The following is a 26249-nucleotide window of genomic DNA, read 5'->3' on the forward strand; positions in this document are numbered from 1 at the left end:
CATATAAGTTATTTTGCATGAGATGACAAAATTGTATATGCGCAAGTCTATGTGGCCTTCACCATAAAGTTTATATTTCAATTGAGGGTCGCTAAATTTATTGGTCAATTATGTTGAAGAATATAAAGTATGTCTATTTTGACAAAATAAATACAATATATTATGAATGGTTACACTACTAATGTTCACTGAGGTATTTTGTGATAAAACTCCACATCTACTAGGTTATTTAAGTGGTTAAGTTTTTGACAATATATATGTCGCTAGTAGTGGGCCGTTAATATATGTCTGTGAAATTTAACAAAATAGAGCTATTCTACCACACTTATCTATTGTGAATTTGTGAATGGTGTTGCGGTATGTTTTTGTTAATCACCCACAAGCACATGAGTGATTATCAATGTTCTTACTTAAAATTAGACTCATTTTAAACTACAGTTTTTAACCCACACAGAAAGAGAAGAACAGCTTTTTAAATCCATGAAACAGGGAGAATGCTTTTATTTATTTGTTTGTTTGCTAGCCTTTATTTGGCATTGATGTTCTGAGAACCTGTCTGCATCTCTCACATGCCACATCCATTATTTGGCAAATGGAACCAAACATGGCAGTAGTTTTCGAGGGTGACTTGGTGTCATTTTCCACATACGTACGTACTTCCAATGAGAGGTGTAGATGCTTGAGTCTAAGTTGAGCCGAAATGAGAAAATAAAATTAAGATTATGATAGGTTATTGGTTCGACATAAATTTGAGAGATTGAGAGCCGGGGATTATAGATTGCCACTAACAATAATTCAAGTTGCAAAAGTTAGGAAGTAGACTGATGAACACTGAAAAAGCCACAGGAGTAGAGATAGCGAATTAATGGATTGAAAGAGAAATATAAGTAAATAACGATCCAACTTGTGTGATGGAGGTTCCAAGATGATCAAAAGGCAAACAACCAAATCAAATTCAGCCCATGTATCGATCCTCTCTCTAGCTTCCTCGCACCCTCCACTAAGAATGAGCAAGTCGTCAAAGTGGGAACCAGTTCACGTGCTTTAATTTCTTAAGTTTTAACTTCTTCCATGCTGCTGTCTATTAATTTTCTTGCCTTTCATTATCTTTATTTTAGGTTAATTCGTACATTATCTTCGTGTTATTTTTGTTGGCTTACAATCTTCATGCTCTACTTTCACTTTCATTTCATGACAAATTATAGAATAGTATGAATATACCATGAAAAGCAAGTTTTAAAATTTATTTTATTTTATTTACAGCCATGTGCTTTTATACTATTGGATGTGTAGGCTCTACACATGTGCCACGTCAGCAATTTAACAAAAAAATTGACAGAAGTAACGGTAGCACATGGCTTTAAATTAAATAAAATAAATTTTAAAACTTAAAACCTTTGGAAAAAAAAAATTTTGCTATATTCTGTCTTTCTCTTTCTTTGTTCATGGAGGATAACTTTAAAGAGTTCTGATCACCATTAGTGTCTCAAAAAAAATAGGGGGTGTTTTAAAATTTATTTTATTTTAAAAGTGATAATTTTGCAAACCTCAAAGATTATTTGTGATAAAAAGCCATAATTCCTAATATTAATGAATTTATGACATCAGTGGTCCATTTCCAAGTTTGGGCTACCATGTGGCCAACCAAGTTCAAGTCGAAGAGTGACATTGGGTTGGGTTGGGGCCCTTTGACCATAAAATAAAAATAAAAACTCCATGTTATATAAAGCCCATTGATTACTTTATGATAGAATTCCATTTTTTTGCATTTATTATATTTATGGAAAATAAAAGGGTATGTCATGACCAAAATACTTTAAAAGTGAAAATATTTTATATAACATTCTAATTTTTACTTTAAGGTAGAAAATGCCGTCTTTCGTGATGGTTAAGATAAAACGCAATGTATCTTGACCGAATCATAATAGTATGACGTGCAATCACTCCAAATCTCGACCTACAGCATCATCTTTTTTTTGTTTATACAAAATAATTAAATGATCAGCTCGAATTTAAAAGTGTTAACTTTACAAGTTGAAATGTTGATGAAGCTTACGACTAGGACATGTCTATGGCTAGCTATGAGATAGGCACGCAAATGACAACCCAGCTTTCTAATTAAACCGTGTTTAATTAGAACATCCCTTTAGCACCTCGATATAAAATTAATTCTTTAATTAATCCAATTGGTCTTTTATTTTATAATTGTTTCACCTAAGTCAAACCATAAACAGAAGAATACATGGATGGATTGATAAGAAAGATCAAACTCCTATCCTATCTTAGCATAGATTGTAATATTTTTTTGAATTGTTAATGCAATCTAAATAACAAAACTATGATATAGACATCCCAATTAAGATTGCAAATTCAGAATAATAAAAAAGATATAAAGCTTTAAAAAAACTAATTCATAACAATACAAATTAAACTCTAAAAAATGAGAATTTCTTCGATCATGCGTGATCGTTAGTAGAGGCAGAAAAAATTGTCTTAATTTTAATGTTAGATCACTCATTTATTGTAATAACCATTTGTGACTAGTGGCTTATTTTAGCTGAATTATGAATACAATCACAAAATTTTTAGAAAAATATATTTAAAAATAGCAAAACTAGAAACGTAATGACTTGTTTTCATGAACAAAACAAAAAAACGTTACGACTTTTTGAGAGCCCAACATAACAAGCTAACCAACCTAATTATTTTTATTTGATTAAAAGCAGCTTCAATTTTGTACAACTAAAAAGGCAATATAAATTAATTTATTATTATGTGGTGAATTTTTTGGGTTGTGTTTGTTAGTATTTTAAACACTTTATTTATCAACATTCTTGATATTAAGTAATAGTTTGGCATTGCTTATTTGTGGTGATAAGTGATTTTTAAAAAAAATTGGGAAGCACAACCCGTTTGATAAACTATGAGAAAATCACTTATTGTTAAAACTTACTATGAAAGAAAGCTATAAGGGAAAGTAGTTAATGAGGTGTTTTCATTTTCTGATTATGCATGAATCGGTTTCAAAGAGAAGTTGGGTTTAATGATTATGCGACAATCATTTTCTAATTATATGGGAATTAGTACCAACAACACTCTTAACGAAAAGTTTACCAAATGTCAAACTGTTTTCTCTCATAACAAATCTGACAACGATTATTTTCACAGCATATTAATGCAAAACTAGCCCTAAAATTCATTTAAACAATTTAGTGCTAATCACATATATATATATATATCACGTGGCAAACGGTAAATTACGAACTTATAATTTATTGGATTTTTGTATGATAGTAATTACCTTTGGAATAACATTTAAAATTCCGACCAAAAAAGAAGAGTGGTATATATAATTATCGCTCGAACTGTATAAATACTCGTAAGAACGTCACGTCATGTGGAAATTTCATAAAAACAAACAAAAGGCGAGATCCGACGTAATTTCCACGCTCAGCGGTTAAATTTGGACTACTCTCTTTCTCTCTCTCTCTCCCCCCGCGCTCTCTCTCTTAGCAGCCTCGGCCTCGTCGGAGCCAACCAGAGACGCAGCTGAATTTGGGCACCGGAGATACGAAAAGCACATACGTTGGATATTCTCATTATCCGGTAAGACCCTTGCCGGATTATTCCTCATTGTGTTCTCATTCTCTTGTCTTTCCAATTTTCGCTCTCTCACTCCGATTCAGCACCTCCCGATTCATTAGTGGTCAATTTGATTGCTGAAAATCACAACCACGCGAATTGAATTCCACAATTTTCGACTTGTCTCTTCGCTCCATGATCCGTCGCTGGGTGCTTCGGTTCCCTACAATCTTCAATACAAAAAGATTCGATCTTTTCTTAATTAAGAGCAGTGCTATAACTTGGTTTCATTGAATTTACATTTTTTTTTTTTGGGTATGGTGTGTGGAGTTTTTGTTGAAGTTTAACTTTTTGTTTGTCTTGGCAGATCCTAAATTCTGAATTTCCGTGAATCGAAGAGTTTGGTTTTGTTATTTTTGTGGGAAATGAGCTTACAGTGATAGCAATGAAGAAGGTGTCGAGAAAGGTAGGGAAGTATGAGGTTGGGCGAACCATCGGCGAAGGAACATTCGGCAAGGTTAAGTTTGCCAGGAACATCGAAACCGGTGAAAGTGTGGCCATGAAGATTTTGGCCAAAAGCACCATTCTCAAGCACAGAATGGTTGATCAGGTATTCACTTGCTCTTCCTTCCTTCAATCCCAAATACAATTTCACACACACGTATAAATCAATATGTGTGTTTAAATTTTCGTGTTATATGATTGCTCCTACTTGGACTAAATGACTAGGCTAACTTCTTTTAGTTTTGTTTCAGATTAAAAAAGAGATATCCATAATGAAGATTGTCAGGCATCCTAATATAGTACGGTTGCATGAGGTATTCTTATACTTCCCCGGATAAACACCTCATTTCTTTGAGAACTTTTCTTGTTAACATTAAGAAATTGCTATATATTCTCTTCTTGACATCACCGCTGATATGGCGTTTTTTCTTTTCCTTGTCACTTTTGGCTCTCTCATTTCAAAATTCTAGGTTTTGGCGGACTGGACGAAAACGAGTTTGTAACTGGAGGAGAATTGTTTGATAAAATTGTAAGGTTTCTTCTTGAATTGGGACCATCGTCATTATAACCAACTCACTTACATTCCTGTAGGTTTATCTCTTTATGCCAGAACATTTTAACACTTAATTTTGATTTACAGGTTCACCAAGGAAAGCTTCCTGAATATGAATCAAGGAAATACTTTCAACAGCTCATAGATGCAGTTGCCCATTGTCATAGTAAGGGTGTGTTCCACAGAGACCTGAAGGTGCAAATCAATATTCAGTTTGACGCTAATTTTCCTACTTGCATTTGTGATTTCTATACAGTGCTGTGTTCCTGAGTAGTTCTGTATTTTATTTGTGATATAATTTGCAGCCTGAGAATCTTCTCCTTGATTCTTATGGAAATTTGAAGGTTTCTGATTTTGGACTAAGTGCATTGCCTGAACAAGTAAGAATTATCTCATTTTATATGCATTCTATCAAGCTTGAGAAGTTTACTTTTTTTAATATGCTTTTCTTAAAATTTATCCTTTCTTCTTCTCTTCTCTTCTATCTCTCTGACTAATACTTCTACATTGCCTAATCTTTGAGCAGGGAGTTGGTCTTCTTCACACTACGTGTGGAACCCCAAACTATGTTGCGCCTGAGGTACATTTTTTATACACTTCACTGTTGCATTCACACCATCCAGTCGATGAGATAGATACCCTGTGACTTGGTATTGTGTGCCAAAAAAAAGAAGCAATAATTATAGAAGTCAGGTGGAGAGAACAAAATCTTATGCTAAATATGTTATGCTACCATTGCCTAACAGGTGCTGGGGGACCAAGGTTATGATGGCGCAGCTGCTGATGCTTGGTCATGTGGGGTCATCCTATATGTTCTAATGGCTGGATATCTCCCATTTGATGAGATAAACCTTCCTACCCTATATAGAAAGGTATGCTGTCATTGTTCAACATATTGCATTGTCCATGCCTAACACAATCATTTTCTTTACTATATATCTTAAAATTTTATTTTATTTTATTTTCTTCCCTTCTGGATGTCTTATATATTCATACTATCCTATTGTATTCCTATTCACATACTTTGTTGTACCACAGTATCAGACATACAACCAGTATAGTCCCCAGAACACATTTGTGCCTTTATCCCCCCTTCCTTTCACTTCTTGTCACTCCCACAATTATTCTTTATGGACGTTATAAGAGCATTTTATAGTGCACAAGCGTGATAGGAGCTTCTAACCGTTCATTTGGCTTGTCTGTAGATTAATGCAGCAGAGTTTTCCTGTCCATATTGGTTTTCTCCTGAGGCAAATTCTCTGATACATAAGATACTTGATCCTAATCCTAAAACTGTGAGTATTTTATTTCAACATATGCAGATATTAGTAATTTCCGAGACAATTGATTTAAAGGTCTATACGGTTAACTTCACATAGTATTTTCATGATCAAATAAAGTGTGTTTGTACAAGTATTTACCAAATTTTTTCTATGTTTATTGGAAGCCATATGCCCGTAGAGTATGTGCTATAATAGGGAGGAGAGTCTTGGTTGACTTATAATGTCAGTTCAGGGAAAAGAAAAAAATCTGCATTACTGGGACAAAGTTAATGATTCTCCTTTGCTTTATTTAACTGGTTCATGTGTTAATGCAGCGTATTCAGATTGGAGGAATCAGAAAGGATCCTTGGTTTAGGAAAAATTATGTGCCTTTCAAAAATGGGGAAGATGAGGAAGTGAGTTTGGATGATGTTCGTGCAGTGTTTGAGGATTTTTCGTAATAGTTTCTGTACTCTGAAAACCCCTGAGTTTAGTCAAATTAACGAATTTGCCACTTGAACTACTAACGGCCAGCGTTGCTTGAGCTGGGCCCAATACCTGACGCAATTACAAATTGAAGGACTTGGTTGACATCCTGGGTGGAGCCCATGGGCCCACTGGATCGATTCAACGGCGAGCTTTGTACCGCCAAGGCGTGAGCATCACGTCATGGACTGGATTCTGATGGTGCAGCTCACCTCCCTTTGCATTTGCAGGATTTGTTTTGTATTCGATCTCCCACAGTGACTCTTCTTTGTTGCAGAGCGGGGCAACTTGCTCCATCATGGGTAAATTTGTCATTTCAATGTGCTGATTTGTGATATTTTTATTTAACATCCTGTTTATTATTCTGTAGTCATTCTCTCTTGTTTGGTTTTGAGTCGTTTTGACGAATGTGGTTTCGTCGGTATGTGGATGATTGAGACTTAATTTGCAGAGAGGGAGAAACATTTACATAAAACAGGAATAGTACTATTTTGCTATTCTCGGTCAATCACAATATGATAAACGTGATAATATTTTTATGCAACATGATTGGTCAAAGATAACAAAATAATGTTATTTCCGTTTCATATAAGTTTTCTTGCATGAGATGACAAAATTATATATGCGCATGTCTATGTGGCCTTCACTAGAAAGTTTATATTTCAATTGAGGGACACTAAATTTGTTGGTCAAATATGTTGAAGAATATAAAGCCTCAGAAATTTGACAAAATAAATACAACATATAATGAATGGTTACACTACTAATATCACTAAGGTATTTCATGATAAAACTCCACATCTACTAGGCTACTTAGAGCATCCACAGTGGGGAGGTGTAAATTTGGAGATGTAAAGTTACTTTTACATCTTCTTTACACCTCTGGGAGATGTAAATGTCATTTTTGCTCCAATGAGTTGGATGCAAATTCAAAGATATAAATTCGATTTTCTTGTATTAATTTGTTTTTTGAGTAAAAAAAAATTTATGTTTTTTTTTTTTGGTTTATTTTTTTATGTGTTAGGTTTAATTATTTTTTCTAAACAAATCAACCTAAAATTATAAAAATTCCGATAAGATATAATTTCATTCAATATGATGTAAATAAAATTAATCTAAATTGTCCCCTTTGATATGAATTTATTTTTCACCATTAATCAGTTTTATATTTCAATTTGAATGAAATCTGGCCATATATTTCAATTTGCATCATTTTAATAACTTCCCCATTTTAATAAATCTCAACCACACCCTGAGCCCACCATTTTAATAACTTCACCATCTTTTAGGTAGTTTTCCAATCTACTATCTCTTGCCTTTTCTGTTACAGGACCCACTTGGATGGGTGTAAAATTAGATGTACATTTGCATCTTTTTTCCCATCTCACGGTTGTGATGTATATTTACATTCGTATACACCTCCTCATTGCAGGACATTCACAACCAAATGTGTATATTTGACATACACCTCCATATACACTTTAACACTGTAGATGCTCTTAGATAATAAGTTTTGGACAATATTTGTGTTGCTAATAGTGGACCATTAGTATATGTCTATGAAATTTAACAAAATAGAGCTATTCTACAATACTTCCCATTGTGAATCTGTGAATTTGTGAATTTGTGAATGGTGTTGCAGTATGTTTTTGTTAATCACCCACAAGCACATGAGTGATTATCAATGTTCTTATTTAAAATTAGACTCATTTAAACTTCAGTTTTTAAGCCTACACATAAAGAGAAGAAGAATTTTTTAAATCTATGAAGCAGGGAGAATGCTTTTATTTATTTATTTGTTTGTTTGTTTGTTAGCCTTTACTAATCTCTCGATGGGCTTAAGTTGGCATTGATGTTCTGAGAACCTGTCTGCACCTCTCACATGCCACATCCATTATTTGGCAAATGGAACCAACATGGCAGTAGTTTTCGAGGGTGACTTGGTGAAGGGTCATTTTCCACATACGTACTTCCAACTATCCAAAATGGAAAAGTCTCCTTTTCAAATAATGAAAATTTGTGGAATGACAGCTACCAAACCAACAATTCAGTAGCCTATAGATGGTAACCAAGTAAACTTTGCATCCTTCAACAGAAATACAGTGGCATAAGTTAATGAAACTATGAAGACAAGAAATGGGTAAGAAACTTAAATAATTTTAAATCAGGTATCTGAAATTTTTAGACGTGCTCAATGAAAAACATACTTTTTTTTTATACATGCTGAGAGAGAGAGAGAGAGAGAGAGAGAGAGAGAGAGAAGAGGGTGATGAGGGGTTGTAAGATGTGTTTTGGGGGCGGTTGGGGTTGGGGTGAGGGAGAAAGGGAGAGAGAGGTCCCTTTTTGCTCTCTTTTTTGTCCTTGAAAATGGAAAGACAAAAAATATCCTTAAAAATGGATGAAAAATTATATGGTGTTAAAGTCAGATAACAAATCAATTTTGAAAAATTAAGATGACATTTCTCTTAAATTTTTCTTTAAAGTGACAAATTAAAACTGATGTATTAGTTTAGATGACATTTCTTAAAAAATTCATTATATTAATGAATTAATGACATAAGTGGTCCATTTCCAAGTTTGGGCTGCCATGTGGCCAAACCGATTCAAGTCGAAGGGTGACATTGGGTTGGGTTAGGGCCCTTTGACCATAAAATAAAAATTCCATGTTATAGAAGCCCATTGATTACTTTATGATAGAATTCCACTTTTTTGCATTTATTATATTTATGGAAAATAAAAGGGTATGTCATGACCAAAATACTTAAAAAGTGCAAATATTTATATAAATTTCTAATTTTTACTTTTATTTTTGTCTATAGCCAAAAGGTAGAAAATGCCGACTTTTATGATAGTTAAGGTAAAACGCACCGTATCTTGACTGAATCAGAACAGTATGACGTGCGTGGTGCAATCACTCCAAATCTCTACCTATGACGTCATCTTCGTTTTGTTTATACAAAATAATTAAATGATCAGCTCGAATTTAAAAGTGTTAACTTTACAAGTTGAACTGTTGATGAAGCTTACGATTAAGACATGTCTATGGCTGGCTATGAGATAGGCATGCAAATGACAACTCAGCTTTCTAATTAAACCGTGTTTAATTAGAACATCCCTTTGATAAGCACCTATATATATAATTAATTATTTAATTAATCCAGTTGATCTTATATTTTATAATTGTTTCACCTAAGTCAAACCATAAACGTAAGAAGTCATGGATGGATTGTTAAGAAATATCAAACTCCTATCTTAGCTTAGATTTTAATATTTTCTTGAATTGTTAGTGCAATCTAAATAGTAAAACTATGACATAGACATTCCAACTAATATTGCAAACTCAAAATAATCAAAAAGATATAAAGCTTGAAAAAATCAAGACATACAATACAAATAAAACTCTCACAAAAGAGAGTTTATTTGATCACGTGTGATCGTTAGTAAAGGTGCACCAAATTATCTTAATTTTGATGTTAGACCACTCCGTTATTATAATGACCATTTGTGACTAGTGGCTTTTTTTGATTGAATTATGAATGCAATCATAAAATTTATAAAACATATATATATATATATATATAAAACAACAAAACAAAACTAGGAACGTATTAACGTAATGACTTGTTTTCATGAACAAACAAAAAACGTTACAACTTTTTGAGAGCCCAACATAACAAGCTAACCAACCTAATTATTTTTATTTGACTAAAAAAAGCTTCAATTTTAAACACTTTATTTATCAACATTCTTGATACTAAAATTCGTTTAAGCAATTCTATAAATAGTAGTTTAGTGCTAATCACATCCATATATATATATATATATATATCACGTGGCAAACGGTAAATTACGAACTTATAATTTATTGGATTTTTTGTATGATAGTAATTACCTTTGGAATCTATCTATCTATCTATATCTATATATAAAGCAAAAGGCAGAAAATGGTGAAACATTCAAAATATCAAAAAATGTCATTTATTAATTCAAACATTAAGAATTGAAATTATTAATTAAATTAGGATAATATGGTAAATTCATATTTTTTATATTAAAAAAATTGAAATAAAAACAAAGTCAGATAATAGCTCCTACTTTTATGGAACGTAACTACCCATATTATATTTTCTTAATTCTAAACATAATTTAAAAAAAAAAAAAAACCAAATTGGCACATGCTCAGGGGTTAGTATATATAAAGTAAAAGACAAAAAATAGTAAAACATTCAAAATATCATAAAATGCCATTGGTTAATGTAAATATTAAGATTTGAAATTAGTAATTAAATAAGAATAATATGGTAAATTCACACCTTTTTTATTTTAAAAAATTAAAATTAAAAGAAAAATTAGATAATAGATCTTACTTTTATAGAACACAACTATCCATTTTATTTTTTTATTTTAAAATAAATTTAAATTTTTTTTGAAAAAAACATATTGCAAGTGCAGAAGCGTGCGTAAAGGCTAGCACTTAAAATTCCGACCAAGAAAGAAACTCAAAATCAAATCATATTTATAAAAAAAGTGGTATGTATTATTATCGGTCGAACTGTATAAATACTCGTAAGAACGTCACGTCATTTGGAAATTTCATAAAAACAAACAAAAGGCCAGCTCCGACGTAATTTCCACGTTCAGCGGTTAAATTTGGACTACTCTCTCTCCTCTCTACCCGCGCTCTCTCTCTTACCAGCCTCGGCCTCGTCGGAGCCAACCAGAGACGCAGCTTAATTTCGGCACCCGGAGATACGAAAGCACATACCTTGGATATTCTCATTATCCGGTAAGACCCCTGCCGGATTATTCCTCATTGTGTTCTCATTCTCGTCTTTCCAATTTTCGCTCTCTCACTCCGATTCACCACCTCCCGATTCATTAGTGGTCAATTTGATTGCTGAAAATCACAACCAGCGAATTGAATTCCACAATTTTCGACTTGTCTCTTCGCTCCATGATCCGTCGCTGGGTGCTTCGGTTCCCTACAATCTTCAATACAAAAAGATTCGATTTTAGTGCTAAACCTTTGTTTCATTGAATTTACTTTTCTTTTTTTGGTTTGGTGTGTGGAGTTTTTGTTGAAGTTGAAGTTTTTGTTTGTCTTGGCAGATCCTAAATTCTGAATTTCCGTGAATCGAAGAGTTTGGTTTTGTCATTTTTGTGGGAAATGAGCTTAGAGAGATAACAATGAAGAAGGTGTCGAGAAAGGTAGGGAAGTATGAGGTTGGGCGAACCATCGGCGAAGGAACATTCGCCAAGGTTAAGTTTGCCAGGAACATCGAAACCAGTGAAAGTGTGGCCATGAAGATTTTGGCCAAAAGCACCATTCTCAAGCACAGAATGGTTGATCAGGTATTCACTAGCTCTTCCTTCCTTCAATCGCAAATACAATTTCACAGACACGTATAGGTCAATATGTGTGTTTAAATTTTCGTGTTTTGCTCCTACTTGGACTAAATGACTAGGCTAACTTCTTTTAGTTCTGTTTCAGATTAAAAGAGAGATATCCATAATGAAGATTGTCAGGCATCCTAATATAGTACGGTTGCATGAGGTATTCTTATACTTCCCCGGATAAACACGTCATTTCTTTGAGGACTTTTCTTGTTAACATTAAGAAATTGCTATATATTCTCTTCTTGACATCACCGCTGATATGGCTTTTTTTCTTTTCCTTGTCACTTTTGGCTCTCTCATTTCAAAATTCTAGGTTTTGGCGGGCCGGACGAAAATATTTATAATTCTCGAGTTTGTAACTGGAGGAGAATTGTTTGATAAAATTGTAAGGTTTCTTCTTGAATTGGGACCATCGTCATTATAACCAACTCACTTACATTCCTGTAGGTTTATGTCTTTATGCCAGAATATTTTAACACTGAATTTTGATTTACAGGTTCACCAAGGAAAGCTTCCTGAATATGAATCAAGGAAATACTTTCAACAGCTCATAGATGCAGTTGCCCATTGTCATAGCAAGGGTGTGTTCCACAGAGACCTGAAGGTGCAAATCAATATTCAGTTTGACGCTAATTTTTCTACTTGCATTTGTGATTTCTATACAGTGCTGTGGTCCTGAGTAGTTCTGTATTTTATTTGTGATATAATTTGCAGCCCGAGAATCTTCTCCTTGATTCTTATGGAAATTTGAAGGTTTCTGATTTTGGACTAAGTGCATTGCCTGAACAAGTAAGAATTATCTCATTCTATATGCATTCTATCAAGCTTGAGAAGTTTACTTTTTTTAATATGCTTTTCTTAAACTTTATCCTTTCTTCTTCTCTCCTCTTCTATCTCTCTGACTAATACTTCTACATTGCCTAATCTTTGAGCAGGGAGTTTGTCTTCTTCACACTACGTGTGGAACCCCAAACTATGTTGCGCCTGAGGTACATTTTTTATACACTGCACTGTTGCATTCACACCATCCAATTGATGAGATAGATACCCTGTGACTTGGTATTGTGTGCCAAAAAAAAGAGAGCAATAATTATAGAAGTCAGGTGGAGAGAACAAAATCTTATGCTAAATATGTTATGCTACTATTGCCTAACAGGTGCTGGGGGACCAAGGTTATGATGGCGCAGCTGCTGATGTTTGGTCATGTGGGGTCATCCTATATGTTCTAATGGCTGGATATCTCCCATTTGATGAGACAAACCTTCCTACCCTATATAGAAAGGTATGCTGCCGTTGTTCAACATATTGCAGTGTCCATGCCTAACACAATAATTTTCTTCACTATATATCTTAAAATTTTCGTTTATTTTCTTTTCTTCCCTTCTGAGATGTCTTATATATTCACACACACTATCCTATTGTATTCCTATTCACATACTTTGTTGTACCACCGTATCAGACATACCAGTATAGTCTCCAGAACACATTTGTGCCTTTATCTCCCCCCTCCTTTCACTTCTTGTCACTCCTACAATTATTCTTTATGGACGTTATAAGAGCATTTTATACTGCCCAAGCGTGATAGGAGCTTCTAACCGTTCATTTGGCTTGTCTGTAGATTAATGCAGCAGAGTTTTCCTGTCCATATTGGTTTTCTCCTGAGGCAAATTCTCTGATACATAAGATACTTGATCCTAATCCTAAAACTGTGAGTATTTTATTTCAACATATGCAGATATTAGTAATTTCCGAGACAATTGATTTAAAGATCTATACGGTTAACTTCACATAGTATTTTCATGATCAAATAAAGTGTGTTTGTACAAGTATTTATCAAAAAAAATTCTATGTTTATTGGAAGCCATATGCCCGTAGAGTATGTGCTATAATAGGGAGGAGGGTCTTGGTTGACTTATAATGTCAGTTCAGGGAAAAGAAAAAAATCTGCATTACTGGGACGAAGTTAATGATTCTCCTTTGCTTTCTTTAACTGGTTCATGTGTTAATGCAGCGCATTCAGATTGGAGGAATCAGAAAGGATCCTTGGTTTAGGAAAAATTATGTGCCTTTCAAAAATGGGGAAGATGAGGAAGTGAGTTTGGATGATGTTCATGCAGTGTTTGAAGATATTGAGGTTGGTTGGTGATTTGTTTGTTCTACACTCTTTCTTTGAGTAAGAAATTTTCCAATGCAAGTTCCACAATTTTGTGGTTTATATGCTTATGAAGTATAGATTATAGATTAGTAGTGTACAGTAAATTAATGATAATGTGATGGCTTTCATTGTTTGTCCTAGTTTATGCATTTCAAAGTCTATTTGGTACCTAAAGTATAAAGTATTTGTTCACTATCGGTTTGTCACAGGACCAATATGTAGCAGAGAGATCAGAAAGTAAGGACGGCGGTCCATTATTAATGAACGCATTTGAGATGATTACCCTATCCCAAGGGCTAAATCTATCAGCATTGTTTGACAGGAGACAGGTATAGTTGTATGCTTTCAGTACTTTTGCTGCCACGTATTTCTCAGAAATCTCTTGTGCCCAATTACTGCTTCACAGTTTGACAAGTATTCGTTTGGCTAGGCTTTAACTTGTTATTTTGTCAAAACATGTAACATAGTACTTTTTTCTTATTCCTTGTATGCCATGTTTCTCTTCTTTTCTACAAATTGTTACTACCTTTTCGTTGGAAATACAGATAACTATTTCTTTATATTCCTTCAAATTGATCGAATTTTGTATTACTGTATTTCTCTGTCTCTCTGTCTCTCAAGTTTCATTTTTTCCCCCTTGCAGGATTACATAAACCGGCAAACTCGATTTGTTTCCCGAAAACCAGCTAAAGTTATAATTTCAAATGTAGAAGCTGTTGCAGAATCAATGAGTCTGAAGGTCCATACACGTAATTACAAGGTATGATTTGTAATGTTGGCCTTTACTTTATATAATCAAGTTTTTGCACCTTGTTATATACAGTCCAAACATTGACTAACAATCTTGGTTGAGTTATGAGTTTACCTTGTGCTGTGGATTGGAAGAAAATATGAACTGTGGATGATGCTACCTGAAAAATCCTTTAGTTCTTCCTTTTTTGTTTGATATAGTGTGTTCTGATCTCGTGTATAATTTTTGAACCACAGACAAGACTAGAAGGAATATCTTCAAATAAGGCCGGACAATTTGCAGTTGTCCTCGAGGTGACTTTAATATTTGTCTGCATAACCATTGTAGTTATCCTTTGAAACGAAGCCTTGATTTCAGTAAAATCACTGTTTAACATGATTGTTATCTTTTCTATAAAGGTTTATGAAGTTGCACCATCCCTTTTCATGGTGGATGTTCGAAAGGCTGCAGGAGATACTCTTGAATATCATAAGGTTAGCTTCTACTGGATTTCATAAGTTCAGGTCTATCGTTAATGTTTACTAATCGTACTTGGCTGCTCAAATATGATTTTTTTTTTGGGTGGGTCTCGAGTTCTCAAACCTGATTCTTATTTTGTTTCTCCTCCTCGTAAACTCTCTTTGAAGATTGCATGCTTGCATCAGTTAATTTATCTTTCCTGTGATTCTTTTTGCAGTTTTACAAAAATTTCTGTGCCAAATTAAAAGACATTATTTGGAAACCAAAGGAGGGTATGGCTAGTTCCAATCTGCTTCAAACAATGACTTGCTGATCCATTTCCTTGGGGTGTGATGCAAATCAGTAAGCAGCATTCTAGTGTGTTCTCCGTTGGGACATGTACTGAAAATAGACAGCATACTAGTGTGTTCCCCGTATGTCGTAGTCTTTTGTATATATATATTTTTTTGTCAGTTTTGGTTTCAATATTGTTACGCCTACAATCATGAAAAGAAAATCTAGTAATTTTCCATCTAAAGATGTCACCGTGTATTTAGTGTGTTGGAAATGATCCTCCCAATGTATAATCATGAAGATTGTTTATTTAATCCACCAGTGTAGCGGTTTCTTTATGGTTCCATAAGTAATTCTCTCTTGTATCGAGTTTGTCACTGCAAGTTCATGACATGGGATTCTGATGAACGTCACCAACGGCAAGCACAATTCTTGGTTCGTTTTTTTCTTTTGGCCCTTATTGCCTGCAAGTAATTACCATATGTATTGATTATCCAACTAGACATACGGTCCAAAATTCTTTGCAAACGAAATGTCTTGAACAAGATCAAAATAAGCACTAGTTACCGCCTTCATGTCATGATATGTTTTTCTGAAGTATACACAAAACGGCAACAATCGAAGTACTGGTAATCAATTAGTCTCAATTTTAAAGAGCAATGCAACCCAATGCAACCCATGAAAGGAGTAGGTAGACTTAAACTTATGAAAGAGTAAATGGGGTGAGATTAATCAGTCTCTGTATCAAATATATATCATAAGCTGCTACTTAGTACATAGGAAGGAAGTAGGAAGGAAAATGATTAGGTTGGCTAAGCTAAAACAAAATGTTCAAGGTTGGAACAACTTGTTCCTGCATTTGCATTTCCATGAGAGGAGATAATAGCTTTCATCTCCCTGATTTGAATTTGCTGCCTTGAGATGATTATTCCCATGGTGTGCAGAAGCAACAAGAGTGGGCGTGCAAGGTATGCAACCCATGCACCTCTTAACACACCTAGGTGGACTTGAACCCAACACCATCTCCATTTGCTCTTTCAAGCCCTGATGTGCACCATCTCTCACCAATACTGGCTCAGCTTATAGAAAGAAGAAGAAGAAGAAAAAAAAAAACCAGAATAAATCAGCAAAACCAAGATATTTTTTTAGTAGAGCAATGTCTCAACTTCAATGGGTTCTTTTCAGTTACCTGAATTGGAAGGCAAGAATGTGAGAGAAAAGATAAACACCATAATGACTGTAATCTTTAACTCATTCGTACATCTTCTTGAAGAAGCCATCATGGGATGGGATTATTTGGGTTTTGTGGGGTCGCAATAGGATGATGGAGGGAATGACTTAGTTTTGAAGCTTGTTTTTTTCTTTAATTTTCTTTTTATTGGAGCTAACTGTCAGTTTGTCTTTCAGCGTGAATGACTGAAGTTACAAGTTTTTTCTTTTTCATCTTTTTCTGCCTGAATTGACTTTTCCTTGCCTCCTTTTCAAATTATTGGTGTACAAATTACAATATAATGCTCTCTCTACTTTGTCATCATGCAAGGCCAGGAGGCTTTAACCTGTTAGATTATCCCCCCTTGCTTTGTTTTCTATAAACAACACATGCCATGGTATTGTTGACACTCAACTATTTCCCCCAACGCTTCCAATTCTCTCTCACATCAGCTCATGTGTGTGTGTGTGTGTGTGAGAGAGAGAGAGAGAGAGAGAGAGAGATGGAAAATAGTTGGATTTTTTCTGCATTATTCTACGTAGAATTGCATTAAGGTGTTATCTTAAGGTGTGTTACCAACATGATCATTTTGATTGATGATGAGATGGGGGTGTGATGTGTGCTCTGGAAAAGCACTCTCAAAGTCAAGATCAAGAGCCCATGCTTTCCAGGACTTGCAGAAAGAAGCTACTTTCTGCAGTGGTGTCATAAAATAAAACAGCCTCTTTTGTTTGTGCATTTACTCTTATTAGTAGGCGTAGACTTGGTTTGGGTTTGTTCAGTTTTGGGCTCAACCCGAACACCGAACCGTAAGTTTCGGTTTGGTTATTTTAAAACCAAAATCAAACCATAATTGATGAAAACCGACCACTTCGGTTAATTGGACTTGGTGGTTGGTTTGGTTCGATTTCGGTTTTTTGGCTTTCTTAGAGAGAGAGAGAGAGAGAGAAGAAATAAAAGCGATGGAGAGGAGAAAAGAAAAAAAAGAGAGGGAGAGATAGAAGAAGAAGAAGAATGAAAAAAGAAGAAGAGGGAGTGAAGACAGATATAAGAAGAATGAGAAGAAAAAAAAAATAGAGAGAGAGAGATTGATGAAGACAAGACAGACGGAGAGATTGAGAGAGTAGAAAAAAAAAGATTGAAACTATGTATTATATATAATATTTTTTAATATCTTCGGTTTGGTTTGATTAAACCTTGGTTTTGAATTTGAAAATCGTACACCGAATCATATATTTCAATTTGATTTGGGTTCAAACAGACGACCAAAAAAATATTGAAAAAAAACCAAATTAACCCAACCCATCAGTTTGGTTTGGGCGGTATGACTGAGTTACCGGTTTGAATGCCCAGCCTACTTATTAGCCTAAAGAGAACCAACAATTTGCTCAAAAGGCCTCCTTCAGTCCATGGATTTCTTAAAAGATAGATGTATTTTCTTTTTTTTCTTTATTTTTTTGTTTTGGGTGTCTAGGAGAGAGAGAGAGAGAGAGAGAGAGAGAGAGGGTGGGTTGGTGTTGTGTGAAAAACATAATATGAATGACATGATTGAAATTGGTATTTCCTTTTTTCATAAACAGGGGAGAATCTGTACACAGAGAGTCTAACTGCTCAACATCTCAGGCTTCGGAACAACCACGTGGTATAGTGCAGAAATAGTAGGCTAGGAGGCTAGCACGGCCAGTCCCTTATCTGCTCAAAATCTCGTATCTGCTATTATTTTAGATTTATACATAATACATGAATAGATAGGACAAACAGTCATTCATTGATAACACAATCAACAGTCGGGTAGCCAAAATTGCCGTTCTTTTTCTGTCATCTCTCACCAGAGAGTACAGTCAACAGACACACCAGAACAGAAGAGCTGGTTGTTTTCACTGCCTTGGGGAGCTCACCCCCTCACCAGTTGTTTCATCATCCTGACATTTCCACCACCTCATCGCCATCTCTTCATGTCTCCAGTGTAAAATAAACAACAAACACCACTTTAATTGTTGGCCTCTAAAACCTCACCAGACTTGTCATCTCTAAATTTGTAAATTGCCATTTCATTTCATTTCATTTCTTCTTTTGTAATTTTTTTTTGTGCATCGAAATTTGTCATCAATTATGTATTCTTATATAAAAGAAATGCATCCCACACATGATGAAAAATAACTAAAAACTTTACTCGTAGTTGCAGAGTACAATTCATAAGCAAGGAGAAACCTGCAAAACTATGACTTGGTTGGGAAAAAAAACAACCCTAAACAAGGTTGTCTACGGCAGATGAATGGAATCACCGCCACCACCAAAGCCGAAAAGCAGGAGGAACCCGTACTTGGATTTGAACCGAACATAGCAACCAAACACTTACTAAGTATGCTCATGAAACGGGAAAACTAATCCCATAAACATGTGCAATACCAAGACCCTAAATAAACACAAAGGAAAAACTATGATCTCAGACAACAGACTTCCGTAAGACTGAAAAATAAGGAAAGCTTGATCAGACACGCCAACTAAGGAATGTAGGACAAAGCTAAAAACACCAGGTAAACCATCCAGTGCAACAAAAAGAGGACCGAATGCAAATGGAAACACCTTGTCTCAGCGGTTGGTGACTGCATTCTAGGGGAACCATGGCCATGAAAGAGGCAGCCTCCCGTTGATGAGGGGGCTAAACAGTTGAAACAGGCTTTCCCATGTTAAGAAAGCCTGCAAAAAAAAAACCGACGACCGACGAAATTATATGCCAAAGTCCCCCTGGAAAACAACCAAGCCACTGAGCTACCAAGCAGGGCCACTGCTGATGAGCCAAAAATGTTGTATGCTGAACGTCGCTACCCGCGTGAACTGACTGTATGAACTTAACATCTACGATATGACAAGTCGAACTAGAGTTCTTTGGATTTCTTGATCTTACCCCTACGTAATATCTACTTCTCCCCCTTTGCCACATAGGCATGCTGTTCCATTCGTGATTAGGCCAGGATATCACATCTCCACAAGCTCTCGACAAGTAGCTCAACTGATCTGTTGCTGATTGCAGTACAGTTTTGGAGATTCAACCCCACCAGGGTCTTGCCCAATTTCTTCAGGGAAGAGAGGCTCTTGTGTGATATTTCAGAACAGCCAGAAATGGAGAGGACTTGCAAATTGATCCGATCTGCACAAGAAAGGAAAGCAAGGCCAGAATCTGTGATTGCACACTTGGATACATCTAGCTCACGAAGAAACAAGCAGTTGTCTGCAATTGCCGCCAAGCTTGCATCAGTAATCTTCCTGCACCCATCGAGACTCAATACCTCCAGAGTCTCCCCATGTAGCCTCGCTAACGCCACAACTACTTCATCTGTCAAATTCAAGCAACCATTAAGATTCACTTTGACAAGTCCTTCCTCCAAACTCTCTAGAAGCGAGAGAATCCCAGCATCTGTCATTCCACAGAGACCACTCAGGTCTACATTCTGGAGCTGAGGGCACAACCTTCCTACCAGGGCCAGGCTAGCACTACCAAAGCCAGGGCAGTTTCGAACGGACAAGGATCGAAGCGATATGCAACAAGAGAGCATAGGTACTGCTGAACCTATATCCTTGATTCCCATGCACTTCACTAGAGTAAGAGACCTCAGCTTTGCTCCACAGTTCGAGAGGGCAGAAATTATCCCTGCTTGGGTAACCCTGTTACACTCCTCCAGTTGCAAGCTCTCAAGCGATCCTGCAGCTTTGGCAAAACCTACCAGCCCATTGTCAGACACAAAGCAACACTTGCGAAGGCACATCTGCTTCAAATTTGTGCAACCCTTGCCAATGGCTTCAAGACTGACATCTGTAGTTCCCCGACAGGAAGTAATTGTCAATGAAACCAGATTCTGCAGAGCTTGAGCATTACCCATGACCCAAAAGCCTTTCTCACTTACATTCTGGAGACCACTAAGAACTAAATTGGTAACAGCCTTGCCATAATGCCCAATCACGGCTAGAGAGAAATCTGTGATGTTCAAAGCCTGAAGCTTTACCTTCGTTAGCACAGAAGAAGCTGATGATAAGAGACTAGAAACTCCATGATCTCCAACAAGAGTGCAGTCTCTGATAGATATGGACTGCAGCTTGGAGCAAAACCTTCCAATAGCTTGCAAGCCCTCATTACCGATCCTTGAACAGGCTTCAACATTCAAAGCAGTCAAATTTGGGCATCTCTCTGCAATTGCAATCAAAGCTCTGTTGGAAATTGAGGGACACTGGCAAAGATCAAGCTTCTCCAACAAAGGGCATCCTTTAGCTATCTCAATCAGACCTTCGTCACCAACAGAAGAGACGTTCCATAAAGAAAGAGACTTGAGAGAAGGGCACCCCTGAGCAACTGCTGAGAGGCCAAGGTTGGTAACCCCACGGAATGAGTTGCTACCTCGAATCGATAGCTTACCCAGTCCCCCACGGCTACTGGTTCCAACGGCAATAGCAGCAAGTCTAATATCTGTCGCTTTCTTCCCTTCCAAAGACCTTGTGAGGTAACCATCATTTTCCAGTTCTTGATCTTCTTCACCAGTGGTCATTTCAGTGTCATCTGAATTGTCAAGCTTCAAGGGTTGAATCACCTTATCTGCAGCTGGGCTTTTGCAAAGATCAACCTTGCGGATACTGCTTAAGAGCATAAGCCACTTCTTAGAGACGCATGCACATGAGCTCCTTTCTTTACCACCATCCAGGCGCCTGAAGATCTCAAAGAGACATTCATCAGGAAGAACTTCAATTGAAGGCTTCCTGACTTGCTCAAAATCGCTCCCTTCGAAGGCAAATTGGGAATCATTGCGAGCCCGCTTGCTAGGACGGTAATACGCACTGGGGCCAATTGACAACAGGCAACCCAAATCCATGGGATTTGAGTAAAAAGAACCCGCAGCGTAGAAATCATCATCACCTGCAAACCCCAAAACAAAAACTAAACTCAGCTAAAAGCATCCACATCTCAAGTCTGATAGCTAAACCTAAAGTCAAAATCATTACATCCAATGAAGGAATACTGAAAGCCAAACCTTAAGTCTGGATGATGATATTGAAAGATAACTAATAATTTTAATCATGGATTAAATTCAATATGTGAGGATTTACCATATTATACAATCCTAGTGAATCTAAACACTCTTGCTTGGGATTTCTAAGCGAAATCTTTTACCCCTAGAAACACCAACAACAAAAAGGCATAGGATTTTCGAACAAAACAAACATCCAGAGGATGAAAAGGGCAACAAGCATGTATGACAATATATGATCTTGAACACAATAAGATATTTGAATATTCAAGCAGGCATTGAATCTAAGCATTCTTCAACCAACAAGGGAGCAAAAGATTCAGGCTAGAGGACATAGAGATCGATATGAATTGGATATAAAGATTACAACTTGAGACCAACCCGTTAAAACTAGACCAAGATGATGAAACCCCATTAAACCAAACCCACAAAAATCGGATCATAACCTCACAAAAACATAGGAACTTACCACTGTAATTAACGAGGGCAGGCATGACTGTTCCTCAGAGCACAAACCTCCAGAGATGGCAAAGAGAAAAAGGCTGAAGACGAAAAGCGTTGAAATCAGAGTGATGAGAGTGCAGAGGTTAAAGAGCATTTGAGAAAGAACCCTAACAAGTAGGGAAAAAAAGATGGGAGGAAGAAATGAGGAGCTTGTTGAAATGGGTATGGTGTTGCGGAGGAGAATGGCAATGGTATATATGTGTCATTGGGAAAAGCTTATATTGGGAAACGAGAAATAAAAAGGTGTCGCTCTCGTCTTCTCTCTCTCTCTTTCTCTCACATACATCTGATCTGCTACATGCAATGAATCCTTCCTCAAAACCAGTCTTCCCTACTCTAACCACCTCCCTCAGCAAAATACCGCCAAACCGAAAACCACCCTTTCCCTTCTTAATTTTTAATTTTCTATTGTACAACATTTTTTTATTTGTGGTGTTAATTGGGTTTATAATTTGATAGGAGTTTATTAAAAGATTCACGCATGTGTCACGATACATATTATTATTTTAAATTAAATTTCATTTTTGCGAAAATAATATATGCTTTTTATTTATCTTATTTTGGGGGATGAAGATCCTTGTATTGTATCATATACTATCATGCATCATCTTACTTATCTTATGCCAATCCTTGTTTAGTTTCACTTCAACTTAAATTAGTAAGTTTATAAACTTGGGTTCATCATTTTTCAACACATCACATCAAATACTATACTTTCATTTCGAAATTTTATAAATTTAAATGGATTTTTTTTTCCATATGTACATTGAATCAAATACTGTGGTCCAATTCAAGGTCCCTTTCTCTCTTCTTCCTTTTTTTTTTTTTTCGGTCACAAAGGGAGAGAATCCAACAAGTTCCAAGTTAGAAACATGCCCTCACAAATATAATTTAAAAAAAACAGAGATATACAATGTAACCAGATTAATTAGTAGCAAAATGAGTATGAAATTAAAAGGTAATCTGCAACTTCTTGCTTATAATTTTTGTATGAGGTCATTTGTACTCATAGCTATATGAGTGCTTTCGTGAATTTGGATAAGGACAAACAAATAGGAATTAATTTGGATTGGATTTTAACAGCTTTATTTCCCTATGTTACTTTGGCCTTTGTCGATGATCTAGAGATTTAATTTTGTTTAGACTTTATTGATTAACGCGTTTAAATAAGATAAAATAAGAGCAAGTGTTGTAATATTAAGCCGAAATATTATGATCAGACAAGAATTACATAAATCATTAATGATGATGATGATGGCTTCAATTGGGAGGAAAGAGTTGATGATGTTTTGTCTAATTGGAGAACTGAGTCTCATAATTAAATCCCATTATTAGGTGGCTTTTAATTTGTCCTTTCAAGTTCAACAGATGATTAACCTTGTTTCTGTTTGGAACCAAACCACCCAAATCAACGAGTGGTGGCAAATTGGCAAATTGGCAAATTGGCAATGGCACGTCTAATCAACTATATGTGGGATAAGATTTGAAAATATCCAACTTCATCTTTCTTTTTTGTATGTATTGCATCAAACGCTCTAAACATGACTTCTTTTAACCACAATAGCACGAGTAAAACGATTATATCACTAATGAATTTTCTATATCGATCTATATACGAAGAAAGTTGCATTTGTTTGATTCACGAATTTCTCGTTCTCTATTGGAATAGAAATCGATAATAATCTATTATTTTAGTGTGTTGTATTTAACAAGAAATCGATGCCTAATACATAGCTTGAGAAAGCTAAATTTTGGCAAGTGAAGGTTGATATTGGACCGAAGAAAGAAAAGTAAAATGTTGGCATGTCATGGCATCCATTGACAAGTTCAACTTGTGCGAAATTGTGGCACGAATACAAGTCAACATGCAGTGGTCAAAATTTGTTTCCCATAGAGATAGAGGACATACATGCATTATGCATACATCAAGAATGAATATGAGGGAAGGAGAGTGGGGCCCATGCCATATGCCATCTGGTTCTCTTCCCTTGGACAAATTAGAAAGTTCATGTGAAGATGTGCAATGAATTTGTAATTAAATAATATTGGCTGTAGGTCCAATGGATGTCTCAAAATATAACATTTTCAGACTAAGTAGGCTTAGAAAAAAAATTATAAAAAATATTAAGAGTAGGGTTGGGTTAGAAATTATCATGAATCAATGGATCGCTTTCAAGTATCCTCTTAGAGAGAGAGAGAGAGAGAGAGAGAGAGAGAGAGAGAAGATGATACAAACTTTGGCTTTTTTCTTAGTTGGGTTTTTCATTTTGGTTGATTTTCTAACTAAAGTCGATAGCTACTACCTCTATTCGTTTTCTTCAAGACTCCGCCAAGCCAACGTACCGACCATTTCTTCTTTTCATTATTCACCAACTTTTTCCTTGTTTGGATAACTTGCCTTTTTTTTTATTACTTAAATTATATGCGCATAATTAGGTAAAAAAATTTGTTTCTGATGTGCTTTAAAAATAATTAGCTGTAAAGTAAAACAGCTTTGTGTTTGGTAAACAATATTTTTAAAGTGTTGTTAGTACCAAAAACTGTGTCAAAACCGTTTGATACATTTAATATAAAACTATTTTAACTGTGAATAATGATTAAAATAAACATGATGTTGAAAGTGTTATGTGCTAATCATGTGGTGATAGTGGTGGTGGTGGTGGAGTGGAGGTGGTGGTGAAAGAGATGAATGTGGAGTTGGTTGTTATGATAGTGGTGGTGGTGGAGGAGGATGAGGAGGATGTGGTGGTGGTGGTGGTGTCGATGGCAGTGGTTGTGGAGGTGGTAGAGTTTGATTTGGAAGTGGAGGCGGTGTCATTTTTTTAAATGAATTATGGTATTTTGGGAATTAAAAAAATTTATTAAAGGCTCATCTCTGCTTCTTTTGAAAGTAACTTTGAAAAGCAACTCAAAATCTACTTTTAAAAATCAAAAAACCACGCTTTAAAAATAATCAGAATATTTTATTTTTACCAAACACCTTAAACGACTTAACTTTAAAGTGAAACAGATTTTTTGCCCCACAAAAAAGGAAAAAAAAGAAGAAAAACCCTAAACGGGCCTAAGTAAAAACTTATACATTCCTACTAATAGCAGTGTGGCATGTGTAACCATAAAATGTGTTTTTTCTTTTTCTTTCTTTAAACTTGATCCATCTCTTATTTTTTATTTTTTTATTTTAAAAAATGGTTAAAAGAATGCATGCATTGCATTTTTGGCTTTTGCCTTTTTTTGTTGGTTGTGGTTAGAAAGAATGATGTCAAAATGTGCATTGAAAATAAGAAATAAGAAGGTGTTTATTACTAGAAGTCAGGTGTGGGGTGGGGTGGGATTGAAAATGTGACCAGAAACAGGGATGGAATGAATGGAAGGCTAGAAACATTGGATCCTCTCTCTCCCCACTTGGTCTGGGTCTTTCTTTGTCTAGTGTAGAGTCGACTTGGTAAATAAATAAATAATACAAGGGTATTTATGTAATTCAAGAATAAATATCTTGGAAATTTCAGACCCTCTCCTCCCTCCATCAATGAATTTCCACAAGGTTCATGTTCATCTAGAAAAAGGAATAAACAAGAAACAAACAAGGAAAGAAAGTACAAATCTCTATTTTTTCTTTACCAAACCCCCCAACTGAAATAAATATAAAGAAAAAAACCCACTCCCCCAGTCCTTGGGGTAGTAATTAACCTTTTGGAGGGTGGAGAAGGAAGGTACAAGTAGTATAATGCGTGTTTGGTCTTTTTCGGAATGTTTGTGATTTGTATCTGGTCTACATCTATATAAAATTAATATTTACTTACCACTATGAGGCCCCTAATAATAATAATAAAGTTTCATATTACTTTTTCCAAAAGTTAATATTTATTTAGTAATGTAATTTGGGTGATCAACTTGAATTTGAACCAACCAACAGGGCAGACAATCATGCCAGCTAATAACACACAAACATCCTCGTGCCCATCAAGATCATGTTTTACTACACGAATGCGATTAGCTTAATTAGCTTAATTAAGTTAATGATTAATGAGATAAGCTTGCCAACATACTATGTAATGAATGAAAAGGTGAGATGAAAGAAAGGGAAAGGTAAAAGGT

At 35.5% G+C, this 26249-nt stretch overlaps 4 protein-coding genes across 4 annotated transcripts; 2 read left to right on the forward strand and 2 right to left on the reverse strand.

Moving 5' to 3' along the window:
* Nucleotides 1-3450: 3450 nt before the first annotated feature.
* LOC103341080 (CBL-interacting serine/threonine-protein kinase 24-like) lies at nt 3451-6507 on the forward strand. Its single transcript, XM_008244559.3, is given in 11 exon segments — nt 3451-3606; nt 3950-4192; nt 4338-4400; nt 4557-4575; nt 4578-4615; nt 4727-4834; nt 4945-5019; nt 5166-5219; nt 5386-5511; nt 5845-5934; nt 6237-6507. Coding segments are annotated over 10 exon segments (864 nt in total). The 5' UTR covers nt 3451-3606; nt 3950-4027; the 3' UTR covers nt 6363-6507.
* A 4515-nt stretch (nt 6508-11022) lies between these two features.
* LOC103341079 (CBL-interacting serine/threonine-protein kinase 24-like) lies at nt 11023-15771 on the forward strand. The gene is given in 16 exon segments (XM_089042290.1): nt 11023-11173; nt 11497-11739; nt 11879-11941; nt 12098-12169; nt 12281-12388; nt 12499-12573; nt 12720-12773; nt 12941-13066; nt 13403-13492; nt 13796-13918; nt 14149-14268; nt 14583-14699; nt 14927-14983; nt 15089-15163; nt 15367-15429; nt 15431-15771. Coding segments are annotated over 15 exon segments (1332 nt in total). The 5' UTR covers nt 11023-11173; nt 11497-11574; the 3' UTR covers nt 15455-15771.
* Nucleotides 15772-16140: 369 nt separating this feature from the next.
* Nucleotides 16141-16805, reverse strand: LOC148914496 (EPIDERMAL PATTERNING FACTOR-like protein 8). Its single transcript, XM_089042291.1, has 2 exons — nt 16612-16805; nt 16141-16501 (listed from the first exon to the last, which is right to left on the reverse strand). The coding sequence occupies exons 1-2, from the start codon at nt 16703-16705 to the stop codon at nt 16254-16256; spliced, it is 342 nt and encodes a 113-aa protein (XP_088898417.1). The 5' UTR covers nt 16706-16805; the 3' UTR covers nt 16141-16253.
* Nucleotides 16806-18779: 1974 nt separating this feature from the next.
* Nucleotides 18780-22512, reverse strand: LOC103341078 (EIN3-binding F-box protein 1-like). The gene is made up of 2 exons (XM_089042649.1): nt 22120-22512; nt 18780-21538 (listed from the first exon to the last, which is right to left on the reverse strand). Exons 1-2 carry the CDS (start codon nt 22142-22144, stop codon nt 19599-19601), a joined length of 1965 nt encoding a protein of 654 aa, XP_088898775.1. The 5' UTR covers nt 22145-22512; the 3' UTR covers nt 18780-19598.
* Between the last annotated feature and the right edge of the window lie 3737 nt (nt 22513-26249).

Source organism: Prunus mume, linkage group LG8, assembly GCF_029339155.1.
Source record: "Prunus mume cultivar Tortuosa linkage group LG8, ASM2933915v1, whole genome shotgun sequence".
Classification (NCBI taxonomy): Eukaryota; Viridiplantae; Streptophyta; class Magnoliopsida; order Rosales; family Rosaceae; genus Prunus; species Prunus mume.